The sequence below is a fragment of the Galeopterus variegatus genome, unplaced genomic scaffold (assembly GCF_000696425.1).
Source record: "Galeopterus variegatus unplaced genomic scaffold, G_variegatus-3.0.2 Scaffold2944, whole genome shotgun sequence".
NCBI classification, from domain to species: Eukaryota; Metazoa; Chordata; class Mammalia; order Dermoptera; family Cynocephalidae; genus Galeopterus; species Galeopterus variegatus.
The window spans coordinates 94383-109243 of record NW_007729055.1 but is presented as its reverse complement, the minus strand read 5'-3'; the positions used below and the strand labels follow the sequence as shown (position 1 = coordinate 109243).

The window sequence follows — 14861 nt, the reverse complement described above, 5'->3', positions numbered from 1 at the left end:
AAGGGGCAAAGCCTACAAATTAGGAGCAAAAATTCAATACTTCTAGAGAAAAAAAAAAAAAACAAGCAGAATGAACTCACCAGGTGCTTCATTTCACCTTAACAATTCATAAAATAAATTGTAAGAGATAGCTTTACAGAGACCCAAATAGCTGAATTTGAATTCATAAACCAGAATAGTTAGATTTTCCAGGTGTCAGACAGGCGCTGGGCCTATGTGGTCTTTCTACTCTATTCATACCATGCTAACTATATCTCATTTACAATAGCCAGACCAAGGGGTGCACATAAAGACTTGAATTTGTTTTGACTCAATGAGAAGTTGTCAGTACCATTTCAATTTGATAAGATTTTACCTGGTCTTTCCTGACTTTCTGTCTTTTATCCATACAACAGTCTTCGTAAGTCTGGCTCCACCCCATGTCTGCCTGAGCAGAGATGCATAAAATCAGAATTAAAGTCACTAGTGAGAGGAGAGAGGAGAAGCATCTCCCAACTCACAGCAGACAGTTTCAAGAAATTCTCAGGTAGCAGAGAAACACCAATAGAATGCAGAAGTTTTGTATTGCATCTCATTTTTCTTATCCCCTTGACTTTACCAGTCAAACTATTAGTGCAAAAGAGATTCTAGGGCAGCCATCCCAAGGAGGCAAACTGTCACTTTCTGCCCATCCAAAAACTCAACCTAAAGATGGTAGTAAGTAGGGGAGTGGTGCTGGCCTCCTGAGTAGAAATATAAAAAATGTCCCCAGATTTACTTCCACTCTTGCCATTCCATTCTACCACATTGTACTTATAAATATGTTTGTGAAAGAGTTTTCCTTTTAAATATTTTATTAGGATCTCTTCAACCTTGTCCATCTTTTCTGTCCCTCGTAATGAAAAAGAAGCTGAAGAGCCCACCCACGTCCCATAAGCTGTGAAGAAGGGAAGGGGACCAAACCAGGCCCAGGCTTGGTGGCTGATTCCAGCTTACATTCTGGTTGTAAATACTTTCTGGTCAGGCTGGTTGGAAAGAGAGAATTACGCAATTTACCTTTCGATTATGATGAAAAATGCCACAGAAAACACACACCATGAAAGCCCACAAAGGAAACCTTGACCTTTCTGTGAGGCTTCTGGGGGAGGTGCATTTACCAGTGATCTGTTTGGTGAGTAGGTACCAGGGAACCAAGCAGGGGTGTGGACTGAGCATGGAGGGGGTGGTGAGTGTGTAGGTAGAAGATGCTACAAATGAGAAGCTGCAGAACTTGTGGGAGGAACAGGAAGGTGCCCAGCAGACTGGTGTGCAGAAGGTGGAGGAGAGAGATGAGGTGGAGGGGTGGGGGGGCCAAACCACATAGGCCTTATAGGAGGTGGGGCAGTTTGCTCGTTAGCTTGCAAGCCTCGGGAAGCCATTGGTATGTTTTAAGTGCTGATGCAACCTTCGAGATATGCAACTTATAGTGTGTCAGTGTGGAATCTGGAATATAAACAGCATTTATTCTTGATATTGATTAACATTTCATAAGTCCTGTATTTTGGCATTGTCTTTTGGGTTCCTCTCAGGGTCTGACACACTGCAGGATGCAGAATAGACGTTCAATAAATATTCAGTAAGTCAAATTGAATAGCAACCCACAGATGGGTTGGTCTGAGTGCTGGGCCACTTGCTGCATTTCCTGGCCAATGTCAGGTGTCTACACACATGTGCCAATACGTACCACTGCTGACTCCCCTGAAGCCCCTAGCCACTCTCAGGCCCCTGGGCCCCTATCTGAACATCTGCCCCTTGCCTCACTCATTTTATGAAGCTCCAACCTCTTGCTGCCTCCATCTGGAAGCCCCCATACATACTCATCTAGGACACGCAGGGGGTTGTTAAGGAAAGGCAAGAGACAGACAACAAGAAAGGGAAAGGAGCGTACTGGTGACATGCACCATTTGCTGAGCACCTACTCTGTGCCAGCTGCTTAACAAATGTGATGGCTCATCGTGACTCCAGTCCTGCAGGGTAATGTTCTTGCTCCATATGACAGGTGAGGGCAGTGGAGCTCAGGAAGGTTGAGGGACTTATCAAATCCTGACAGTCAGGAGAAGGCAGGTCTGGGGTTCACACTTGACGACCACGCTGTGCTTCCATGCAGAGGTGGGGAGAATAGATAGCACTGGAAAAGGCAAAAGGCTGCTCAGTGCGACCCCTTCATCCTCAGGGTCCTGGCCACGCACACTGCCCACAGCGCTCTGTCAGCATCTGGCAGTTCCCAGACATCCTGCTCCCCCTCTCCCTCACCTCCTCCCCGCTCCCTCCAGTTTCCAGGCAGTTCCTGTTTTAAAATAATTTACTGCCTCTGAGATGATGGGAAATCAGCACTGGGCAGTAACAACTCTCCCCAGAGATTTCCTTAAGGAATTCTGAGCCAGGGTTGAGTGGGTGAGCAAAACCATGGTTTCCTGCTTTCCAAAGACCTGCACAGGCTTCCCACAGTGGCCAGGAAGTGGAGGCAGATGAAACGATGGTTTGAAACCCCTGGAGGCCTTCGCCTCTGCTTCTTCAATTAATTGAATACCGCACTTTCAGATGACTGACATCTCGGTCCACTGGCTGGGGTGAATAGAACCTCCAGTCGGTAGCCTGTCTCATCATACAGAGATGATGTCATAGATCATGATAGGGTGGGTGACATCATGGGGACTGGAGCCCTAACGAAGTCCCAGAATAATCATCAGATCCAAAGAGATATGTGCTTAGTAGAGACAGGGAGGGAGAACTTGATGCCAGGGGCCAGCAACCCAACTGGGAGGTTAAGGAGTCAGTCCTGTGGGCAATGCCTGAGCACCCCTCTACCAAGTGGGCAGCCCTGACACTAGGACATCAAGGAATACGTAATGAGCTTTGCATGTACCAGAAGTCTTCTAAAGAAAAGGACTGTGTATAGGGGACCTAAAATTTTGATAATAAGCCTGGGGTGAGGGGAGGGAGCCCCACAAGGAACATAGTGGCGTTACAGTAGATAATGGCCAAACTGCCATGTAAAGGACTAAATCCAGTTTACTGCAAGGGCTTTCTCTCATGAGTGGGGTGTGCAAGCTGGGGACAAGAATGAAGAGAGACTGCTTACTGCCTCCCAGCTGTCCTCGTCCCCTGCCCTTCTCCCAGGTCATCCGTCCTCTAATCCATTAGAAAGGGTCTTGTATTTAAATCTTTGTGCCCCTAATGTCAGTGCCCTGGAAGAAATCCCTGGGTACCTTCCTTTGCTGCCTTCCATCAGGAATCGCTCAGCCTCATTATCACGTCCTCCTTCTGGGTCTACCCAATGAGGCCAGTGATAGGTAAACGACTGCCAGCAGCTTGAGTGTGACCCATCCCTGACTCATCTCTGCAGCACCATCTTACCTTCCACTGTGGAACAGTGCTTTGTTAAAGTGTGTAGACGGATGGATGGATGGATGGATGGATGGATGGATGTTTTGATGCATGAAGGACTGGATGAATAAATGAATGAATGAGTTTGCAAGAGAGCTACCCAGGGCAAGAGATGAAACTGCTATCTGTGGAACATTTTTTTCTCTACACAAAACTACAAAAGTCGCAATTAAGATTGGAACCCTCAGCCTGGGTTCTATTCTGACTGACTAAGCTGCTGTGTCCAGAAATACACATCATGGCACAGATTAAGCCTGCCTTGCTTGGGGCCATTATCATGGTAATTATGGCTACACTACCAAGCCACTTCCTGACAGCAGGCCTCTTGGAAAGCAGGTAGCCAGAGATTTCTACTGACCTGTTCTTTTTTTTCTTTTCAGATTATCAAGGAGGTCCCTCCACCCCCTGCTGAGGAGAGTGAGGTAAGTGGCCAGAGCAGGGTGTAGCCAGGTCGGCAGAGCAGCAGAGTCAGGGGAAGAGCAGGCTAGGCTGGCCTGACACCTAACCCCCTGCAAAGCAGAGCTAAGTTGTGCCCAGGCCTCCACTGCATGTGAAGCAGCAGGGAGAGAAGTCTTTGGCCCTTTCCTAATCAGGGATGAACAGGAACTGAACTAAACTGGCAGCCAAAGACAGAAGGGTTTGCAAAGATAAAATCTGAGATGCAAACATAAATGAGTTTTTCCTCTAAAACATAAATGACTTTTTCAAATTATATTGAAGTCAGTACCTCAGCATTCCAGATAATTGTATTAATAAAAACATTTTTGGATTCTCTTCTCCTTGCAGAGACTTATGCTTTATGTGGGTAGACCATCCTCCTAGAATCATTGGTTCTAGGATCAGCCTGATGCTGAAGTGTTCCATTTTTCTTTAATATAAAACAATGTCCTAAAGATTTTCCAGGCAGTAATGAAAATATGCTGGAAAGGGATACGCTGATATCCCAACCTTGCTCTCAAATTCTCATCAGCTAAAGAAAAAGAAAATCTTAGACTCTACCACTGAATCGGCCAGGAATCAGTTCTGACGTAAGGGGTGGCCTGGGGTGGAATATAGTATAGGCGTTTAAAGCCTAGCTAGTCATGAGAAAGAGCATCCCTGGGCAGGAGTGCATAGCAAGTGGCTTTCCTAATCCTCTGATCACTCCCAGAACAGGTGGATTCTCTAAAAGCAACATCCATCAATTTAGAAGCCAGGGTACTGATCCAAACACTTAGTGAGACCGAAGATATACGGATAAGGTTTCAAGTTCTTGTTCTCAGTCCCTAAGGTCTGCTGTGTGCAAACCAAGAGCCACCCCCTCACTCCTCCTCTTCCCAAAGCCTTTGTCAAGTTTCCTACATACAGAAAGAGTAATGATTAAATTTAAAATTCCATGTGGCTCTTATATTCCGAACCATATGCATGTAAGCCAAGGGATTTAATAGCTGCAATCAATTAAAGTCCATCTTGTTGGAATGCTCACTTTCTGCCCAGAAATCAAGGGAAGAAATTACATTGCTGTGCAAAGAGGAAGGAAAAAAAACCCTTTTTACATCCACAAAAGCCTTTCCTTAATCCTTCAAGAGAAAGTACCGTGGCTAGTTCCATGGTTCCGGTTGGTCTTTGTTTCTGTTGTGTGCAGCTGTCTCTTAGGCTTCCAGAAAAAAATATGGCAAGGAGCTCCCTTGATGGAGCTGCTCTGCTTGCCCTGAAGTGAAGAATGTTTCCTCCCTCCTTATGTTCAATTAGAGGGATTGCTGCTCTTTCTTTTTATGCTTCTTCTGCATTTGTCTTTAGAAAGTGACGTGGCAGCCAGCTGTGGCCAAAGTACTCTGGGGGATGTAGGTACAAGACTGTGGGTCTACTTTACCCCAGATCCAGCATCTAGCAGAGGGCTCCACACGTAGTACAAACTCCATAAATAGCTGTAGAATAACGTGCTGTATCCAACAACACAATTTTGGAGCCAAGGGGGGAAAAAAAAAAAACCAAGCCAGAAAACCACTTAGAAAGAATAGCTAAAGCAAAGGAAGAGAAGTAGTTGAGTTTTGCCAGTTTCATAGAAGTTGTACTTCCACCTGAAGAAGGCGGACCTGGTTTCTGAAACAAATACCACTTCAGGACATTTGAGATCTAAAGGGTTGTGTTAGGCTTAAAAGAGCCAGGTACAGGCTACAGGCCATGATGATTGCCTTAGCAGGTGTGTTGGCCCTGACAGTTCCTTGGCCCTGTGAGTTAGGTGGTCCTAATCTCCTTCCTAATGTGTTTTGGCAGAAAAAAAGAAGAAAGAAATTGTACAGAAACAGATAACGTAACTTAGCCCATGCAAAGTATTTTCTGCAATGCTCTGGAAGTCACAGTCTGAATGCAGACAACTTTCTCCCCTCCAGCTCCCTGTGTTCAGATGCCACCCGTGCTTCAAGTACAGCTCACATGCTGCTGTCTCCACAAAACACACTGTAATTCCTTCCTCAGAGCCAATTCCTCCTTTCTCCCTTCTCTACATTCCCAGAGTATGTATTTCATTGACTCTTCCTTCTGCTTCAAAGTTTACAACCACTAGCTACTTGAAGGTCAGGATCTATACCTCATAAATCTTTGATTTATCCCCAAAGAGCTTAACACAGTGTCCAACAGTCAATTAATAACTATGTAAAGTCAAACACTTTATGCCAGACATACAGTTAAGTATTAACCACCCAAAATTTCACCAATTCTATAACCATCACATCCTAAGGGAGGCAAGACTACTATTTACATAACTAAACTTAGAGCATGAAGACAACTTTATGAATCTTTATAATGAGCTCTCAGTGATCCTCTTTAATAGGGAATATAAAAATTTATAGTATAAAGAGGCACAAATTTCTGAGATTTCATGTAACCGACGGTGATACCACTGTATAAAGAGAATACAAAGAAAAATTATTTGAAATTTGGAGATCTCAAAAAAAGCAAGGAAGCTCAGTTTTAACAACTAAGAGGGGCATCTCCTGGGTTAAGGGTCTCCTCACTAAGTCTTTAGTTATTCTGAATAACTAGCAGTTTATGGGAGAATGCAAAAGTGAAGTACTTCATCTGATGGTTTAGTTCTAACTGAAATCACCATCCATGGATTTTATGAGCACATTTGAGTTTTTATCAGGCTCATTAGGCTGCAAAAAAGCAGAGACCAATTCAAGCTAGTCCCAAATGAGAGGACCAGGTAGACTGTGGTTGGGGAACGTGAAGATCTGCGCGGCTCCAGGCACCAGCCTCCTCATGGGCCCCTTTTGCCCTCACGCTAGTATCTCTCCTCTCTGGGAATTTGCTCCATCTGCTCTCTCTTACTGGCCTCCTCTACGCCCTCATAACTCTGGCTTGTACAGACCCCTTCTGCCTTGACTCTTCCTGGTGGCATTTCCCAGGCCTTCATTTCACCTTCTGCCCATAGGGCTTACAGCCTCGTCTCTAGGTTTCCATCTTCCAATTCCCAACAGGGGAACATACTTGGTCTAACTCATTCATTCACTCCAGACCATGGATCATAAGTCATGGGTCACAACCACAGTGGACTGACTGTCCTTGGGTCATGTGCCCATTCCTCATCCAGTCACTTGCAGCCAAAGAGAAGAGCCATGTGATTCCTAACAGGCCATGGCCCCCTAAGCATGGCGAGAGTAATTTCCCTTAGGAGGAGGAGTGGACCTGGTGCAGGCACTGTGATCTCTCTGGAGTGGTATTGCTTAATAAGCTAATCTTCAGTCTAATCAAATATCAGAATACAAACCACAGCCAGGAATGCATGCCAAATTCTTCTTCCACCTGCCATTCATACAGGTTCCCAAAGATCCTACTGTTCCCAATGTCATACACATTTAGAGGGGAATACATAGCAAGAATCCCCATGACTGAGTGGAAAGTTGATTATGGCTTAGCCCTAAGCAGCTGACAGTCACAGGCACACAGAGATCTGCACATAAAGTAAACATTCTGAAAAAGAGAAGATGCATCTTCACCCATGTGTTCTCTTATTCTCTCATGTAAACACCTACAGTGTTTTCTTACTTAATCACACTGCAGGCCCGGGCTGGACAGATTGGTAGTACATTTCATTTGCTAATGAAAAACAAAACATTTCCTTCCTGGAGCCTAGAGCCCCTCCCCCAACCCTTCATTTCCCTTCCAAAGCTTCTGGCTTAATTAATTAAATATGATGTCAGAAATATATCAAGAAACTAACAAAACTGGAGACCTGGGCAATAAAAATTTAAGCATTGTACTTTTTAGCATCAGGCGAATTAAGGCCTTAGTATCTGACTTGAGGACATTGGAAAAGTCAATTAGGATAGAGGTAAAAGGTATGTAAGTAGCCACTGTGTTTTTCAGGTATTTAAAATTCTTATTCATTCAACAACTCTAGAATGAGTGCCTGCTGTGTGCTGTGATGGCAAGTCTGAGATTCCATGCAGGAGTTTGTCTTACAAGGGGGTGTAATTGGAAGCTTATAAAGTAGATGACCTAATCAGTCCTTATCAGAGGAGAAAGGCAGAGATTCCTGGAGGATATTGCATGTGAGTCTGTGAAAATTAATAATAATGATAATTACTAGAGAGAACATTTACTGAGCATTTACGACTATCCAGGCAACTGTGCAAAGCACTTTTTCTGGTACATTTCATTTAATCATTCAACATCCCTGGAACAAAGATGTGCTATTCTGAACCTCACGTTATAGATGAAAAGCTGAGGTATAATGAGATTAAAATAGTTCTCCCAGGAGCCGTCCTTCCTCACCTGACTGGAGGAGTATGACGTTTCTGCAACCAGCAGCGAGGCCTCCAGTCCTCGGTGGGGGCATTAGGTGCTCCTTCCTTGAGTGTCACGCCACACAGACCCAGGTGACACTCAGACAGAGCCCACAGCCTCTTTTAAGGCTGACATGAAGACAGTGCTTATTTTCTGTGGTCTGTCCACAGCACTAGTGTATAGCTATCCTCTTTCGCTTTCTTTGGCCCCACGTTTCCTGGCCTGTCTTCTCTTTCACCTCTCACATCCACCTCCCACCATAAAGCTTTAGGATGTGTCTGTCTGGGTTAGGATATGTGTGTGGGTGAGAGCAAGAGAGGAAAGATTGTGAATATATGGACTTCTGGAGGCGGGCGTTTTGTATCAGATGGGAGAGGGATGTGCATTGCAGGCAGGGAACCTGGGTGGGCGTCAATGAACAACAGCACCTGGCTTTGAATGAAGAGCTTATTTCCAGGTTTATTATTGTACTCACTCATCCTAACAATTTCTCTGTGGCAAGAAATTTTTAGGTAGGAAAACTGAGCTATGGAAAATTATACAACTTGTCTATGGCCAGACAAGTTGGACTCCGTAACAGCAGTAGGTCTGGCACCCCTCCAGCTGTGTCTACACAATTACTCCGAGTAGCCTGTACCCTGGAGGGATGAAGGACCAAGCCACTGTCAGGCATCCTCTTGCCAGTGGAGATCCAATACACGTTCTCGCATAACTCACACAGACACACTCACTCACACACACATACACTCCAAACGGAAGTCCTAGAACAGGCCCAGAATTCAGTATTCTATACTTCAGTACTTTTTAAAAAAGAACATTACTGCTAAGAAAACAAACATGCTACTTTTTATTGAAGAATACAGGACAATTGTGGTGGTGTCCTTGATCACTGGGTGTATGTGAACAGATATAATCTCACCATGACATGTTCAGTGCAATTCAGAAATGTTAAATCATTTAGAATTTTTTGTATTTACAAACAGAAGTGTTGCTGGATTCTTCTGACTTACGAATTCGCTCCGAAGAATTCACCTCCAAGACTGACATTGAACTTATCCCCAAAGACAAGACGAGAGAGACCAGCCAGTTCCACGTTAGGTTCTGCCTTGCAGAGCCTCCCAGACCTGAGAGTTTCTGTAGCCTTAGTCTTTTAATTCATGTCATCACCCTCATGAAACTTACTCCTCTATAAATGTAAACAATGCTGTTGACAGCTGCATTCTCTTCGTTTTTCTCAAAATATAATACTGTCCAGCAAGCAGTGGGTGCTCAACTACAGTTGTTTGAGTGAGTGAAGAAGTGGACAACTACATGGCCCTTGTTTGGCACCATATAGGGCTTATCATATGGGTTTAAGGTATGTTACAGTTCAATGAAATTTAAAATTAATTCAAAAGCCTATTTAAAACTATTGCCTTGGGCTCAATTCTGTTTCAATATTGTCTCCTTTTCATCAATAGTTCCCATTGGTTCCTCCAGTGAATTAGGGTTGAGAGTCCAATGGGGTCAAACTGGCCATCTGGCTCTTCTAGCAAATGGATGTCAAAGGAGCAAGAATATTAAAGAACTTGTGGATTGAGTCTGAGAGGGCCATCATATGCACAGCTCCAGGGAGTGCTATTCACATCAAGTCTGTAGAGTTCTCCAGTGCACAGTCTATATGCAGGAGGAAGCAGCCCTAGGATCTGAGACCTCACTCTTTCTACTCGCTGGTTTGCTGAATAACTAATAGTTAAATATTTGTTGAGTGATGGAGGTCAACACAAGGAGCAGTGAGAGCACAAGAGAGGGAAGCATTGAATTCTCTGGGAAATCAGGGAGTTCTTCACAGAAGAGGTTACATTTGAACAGTATCTTAAAGGACAGGTAGAAAAAGTAGGGGGAAGGTTTTCCAGGGATATGGATCCCTGAATGTTGAAGCTGTACAAAAGCCTGGCATGAGTGGGAAAGATGGAAAAGTTCAGCGTCTGAGGACAGCACAGGACAAATCCAGTTATGGGTTAACCAAGTGAGTATATCAGACTTCATATTCTACAGCAGTTTCTTCCTCAACAAGATGGTCCCTGAGGACACAGCCAGGTCTGCCTGAGGATAAGCAGGTCAGAATGGGCCTCTACCATCTGAGGAATGTGCTGCCACTTGTGTTACCCAAATGTCAGCCAACTGGACGCCTAGGGCCACCACATCCTTTGAGATTTAAACATAACTTCCTCTGATGGGAAACCAGCATCCCTCCCCAATCCTTGTGGTTTCTCCCAGGCACCAGTAACTCTGACTTCTTGTTTCTTCTGCGTTACCTCATCTTCATTTGCTAGATGGCATCTACACTGATTTCTACACTCCCCCCAGGGCACCCATGAAACAAGGCCATTTGCCCAGCAACTTTTGCTGAAGGCTGGGGGACAATGCAGAGTGGCCAACAAATAACTTCTGGCAAGATATTAAACAGCCTCTTCTCTACCGTTCTTGTCGCCCCCACTGCTGGGAGGTTCTCAGGGCCACCCCCTCAGGTGGGCCCTGGCAGTTTGCTGGTAGCTCAACTTCACTCTTTTCTGCTCATCCCCTGCCAGTTTCCCACAAGCCCCTGATTCCTACTACTTTGCTCATATAAGCAATTCAGCTTAGCCAGTCCTGTACTTGCATAACCATAGCAAACATAGACGTTTTGGTTTTTGGCTTTTGTTTCCACTAAAAGAAAGCTAGCTCAACTGAGGATTTCTGTACCAGTGGTTTTCCCCATCCCTGCTACATCTTTGAAGTGCATTGGGGGTTGGGGGGGAGGATTTCCCAAGTGCCTTTATACTTTAATTGGATATAGAAATTCACCCTCAGGTGCTGCTTAATTTCTTAGTGGACTTGCTGGAGACTGATTCTTACTCCATCAATTTCTGGCCAAATGAAAAGACACATCAAAGATTTCCTTCTCTTCCTGGGGATTGCAAAACTCTCCAGTCTCCAGAATGTGTAAACAGAGCCATGGTAACGGCAGGGAAAACTCTGACTCTCCCGTTGGTCAAACCCTGGACTTTTGTATTGATTCTTGCTGCTGTTGTTTGAGTTTGGCAGTCAAGCTCCAGTCAGGGGACTAAACGACGATGCGCCTGGTACATCAGGAGCATGTGGAGCAGATTTCTTAAGTCTAGGCATTTCCTGGTGTCAGAGAGAAGGGCCATGCGCATGCGCAGGGGACTGGCCGCTCTTCTCCTCAGGCACAGCCCACCTTCCTCCGGCATGGCCCACTGCAAGTCCAGAGGGGCCCAAAGGGACCAAAAAACAACTGAAGGCTGCTTGGCTGTGCAAGGGAGCCAGGAAAAGAGTGGAAACCGACTTTATGCAACTTATTATATCCTAAGTACTCAGGGATTTTGCAAATTAGAGAAAGCCAGTTGTAAATCCTTCTTTAAGTTCATGTCGTGAAGTTTCAGAGGGGTGGGGAGGGAGAGGTAATCTCTGGATGAGGCATCAGGAAACAGACCAGAACTTCACCTCCATTGGTCACTTCATTTCTCTAGATCTGACTGTCCTCTTCTGTGTGATGAAAAGGCTCAGTTAGATGGTCTCTAATGTTTGCATTCCTCTAATTTTAAAAATTAGGAGATTCATGAGGCCGTTTCAATCCCCTGCTGAATACAGCAGCTTTATTCTTGGAGATTCTCTCATTCTTGGTGCTGCTGTGTTCAGTTTTAGGAGATAGAATTTCTTTTATCTCCCTTGGAAAACTGCCCTAGACAAAGGGGTGCCCAGGCGTTTTGGAGCCCTATTTCGTGCATCTATGTGTACAGACAGTTACACAGAAACGTGCATCCACCTCCAGTGGTAAAGCTTAGCTATAATGCATAAAGTTCTTGCTTTGACATCTCTTGTACAAAGGGTGACAAGTAGAAAATTAGCATTTATTTGATACCATCAAATGACTGGAAAACTAGAACCCAAGGGGACAAAACCCAGAACCTGCCAACACTGACAAACAATCAAATGAGAATGAGGCTCCTTGAGTTCACATCCAGCTCTGCCACCACAGCTGAGTGACCTAAGTCACTTAACCACTCTACCCGTGTTCTCTAAAATAAGAACAATAACATTACCTACCTCCTTGGCTGGTTGTGAGATTAAAGGGTTAATCCGTGTAAAGCACTTAGATCTGAGTGACTGGCACATAAGTCACCTGCCACGTAAGTGGAAGAGGCTACATAAATTCAATGGTATGATTATCAATGAATTCGATCTGTGTTTATTGAGCACCTACTGTGCACTTGCACAGTGCAGGAGTCAACAGAATGCACTCTGCCTTTGGGGGACACAGCCCCATGATGGAAAAGGACAGATTTGTTTTTTAAAAAAAAAAAACAGAGAGAGATGGACCCAAGTGTCAGCTAAAAGAAGCCTGTCCATCTCAAGTCCAGTACATAACCTGGGAGTCTTAATGTGCTCATGTGTCACTATTTCGCTTTCACCTCTGGTCCTGATCTCTCTTCTGCTGACCTCTTGCCCTTGCTTTATACCTTGCCTTCTGCAAGAGATGCCCCTTTCCACACAGCAGTGGCCCTACATAGGACTCCCCCCTGAGTCATTGAGTCTCCACATGCCACCTAAACAAGGCTATGGTTAAGCAGGCTTAAGCATTTTGAGCAATTTTGCCCTCTTTGGCTCATCCCTATACTTTATAGACCCCTTTTCCAGTTCCCTTTTCTACCCAGCAAGAAAATCATGCCACTTCCTTATAGTTCATCCACGACTATAAATGACGATACTGTTTTTTCCATGACAGAAATAATTTCAATGCCAAGATGAAAAGCAGTTTTGCTAATTATCCTTCCCTTTTCCATCCATAAACTTGTAAGATCCTCTTATTTCCTCCCTTCATCTTAAAAAATGTTGTAAGTGCTAACATCTTGTCACTGAGTCAAGTTGTGGGCACCGAATTAACTGCTTTACTTGAATCATATCACTTAATTTATTTGTAAATTCAACAGATAATTCTTGGTCACCTACAGCATACTAAGTAGTGCTGCTCTAAAAATTGGGAATATAATGGTGAACACGACAAATAAACAAAAGTTTCATGGAACTTACATTCTAGTGTGGAGAGACAGACAATAAATAAATATCAAGCCATGATAAAATCCATAACTAAAAATAAAACAGATTGATGGGATGAAGAGACTAGGGCTACTTTAGAAGATGTCCAGGGAATGCCTCTCCGAGGAGTGATAAGAAAGCTAGGAGAAGATGGGGAAAAAGCATTCCTGGACTAGGGGACAGCTTGTGCACAGGCCCTGAGACAGGATTGAGCTCAGAGAATTTGAGGAACAGAGAGGGCAGGCAGGCTGGAGCACAGAGAGGAGAAGAGGGTGGTAAAGAGAGGTGTGCAAAGGCCAGAGCAGGCAGGGCAGGTCGGGCTTTGGATTTATTCTGCTGCTTCCGGGAGAACGGATTGTAGGCGAGTAAGAGGGCAGCAGTGAGGCCAGTTTGGAGGCTACTGCAGTATCCAGGAGAAAGCTCCTGGGGGCTTGAGACCAGGGTGGTGGAGGTGGGCTTGGAATCTTTTAGGAGTAGGAGCAACAGAACTTGCTGGCAAATGGCATGGGGTGTAAGAGGGGTGATGGGGGAAGGGAGGATTTAAGAGTGATTCCCAGACAGTGGGGAAGACTATGGAGAAGCAGGTTCGGGGTGGGGAAATCAGGACTGCTCTTTGATGTGGCATTGTTGAGACGTTTATTCATCCCCCAAGAGAAGATGTCAATGTCAAGTCAGCAGTTAGAGGTCAGAGGAGTCAGAACTGAAGATTTAAGTTCAAGAGCCCTCTATGGAGAAGCAGGTTCGGGGTGGGGAAATCAGGACTGCTCTTTGATGTGGCATTGTTGAGATGTTTATTCATCCCCCAAGAGAAGATGTCAATGTCAAGTCAGCAGTTAGAGGTCAGAGGAGTCAGAACTGAAGATTTAAGTTCAAGAGCCCTCAGCCTGTAGGTGGAACTAGATGAGATCCCCTACAAAGGAGTAGAGATACAGAAGAGAGCAGGTCCCAGGATTGTGGCACAACCTTACCAGGTAGTGCTGCTTTCATTCCCACTCTACAGATAAGGAAAATTAGCTTTGATGGGTTGACGCCGAAGGTCCCAGCAAGCAGTAGCACCCAGTAATCTGGCTCTTCAAGCTTTCCTCCCTCCCATTTTGTCACAGTGGGCACAAACACTCAGGGATGGTGCTTTGCTTCCTTCATGTGTCACAATCTCTCTGCAGGAAGAAGATGATGATGGTCTGCCTAAGAAAAAGTGGCCTACAGTAGATGCCTCTTATTACGGTGGGCGAGGTGTTGGAGGCATTAAAAGGATGGAGGTAAGAGGACAGCCTGATGTACACCTGTCTATGTGCTGAGCACTCAATGATGGAAACCCAGAGCAAATTAGCGAAAACTCATGCTTGTGTCTGGTGATCATGTGGATTGTGGGGTAGAAAGATGGGAGATGGGAGGTATAGCCTTTTGACTATGTGCCTCCCATATCTTGCCCACTGTGAATCAGAGCAGGTCATTCCAGGTGATTCATCTGTTCAAACTCCCTCCTCCCCCCACCACCCGAGGGTTTCTTTTCTTTTTTTTTTTTTTTTTTTTTTTTTTGGACTGGGAAGGGGGTCAAAACCCTTGGGTTGGGGTCCCCCCCCCCCCGCCCCGCCCGGGGGGCCCCC

The 14861-nt window shown here is 45.0% G+C and overlaps 1 protein-coding gene across 1 annotated transcript in view; it reads left to right on the top strand.

Moving 5' to 3' along the window:
* ANTXR1 (anthrax toxin receptor 1) overlaps positions 1 to 14861 on the top strand; it is a gene marked incomplete at both ends in the record, with an annotated part of 224880 nt that overhangs the window by 146918 nt on the left and 63101 nt on the right. Inside the window, 2 exons of the mRNA XM_008583503.1 lie at positions 3786 to 3827; positions 14418 to 14513. Coding sequence (XP_008581725.1) covers positions 3786 to 3827; positions 14418 to 14513 — 138 coding nt within the window. The remainder of the gene's footprint in view (positions 1 to 3785; positions 3828 to 14417; positions 14514 to 14861) is intronic.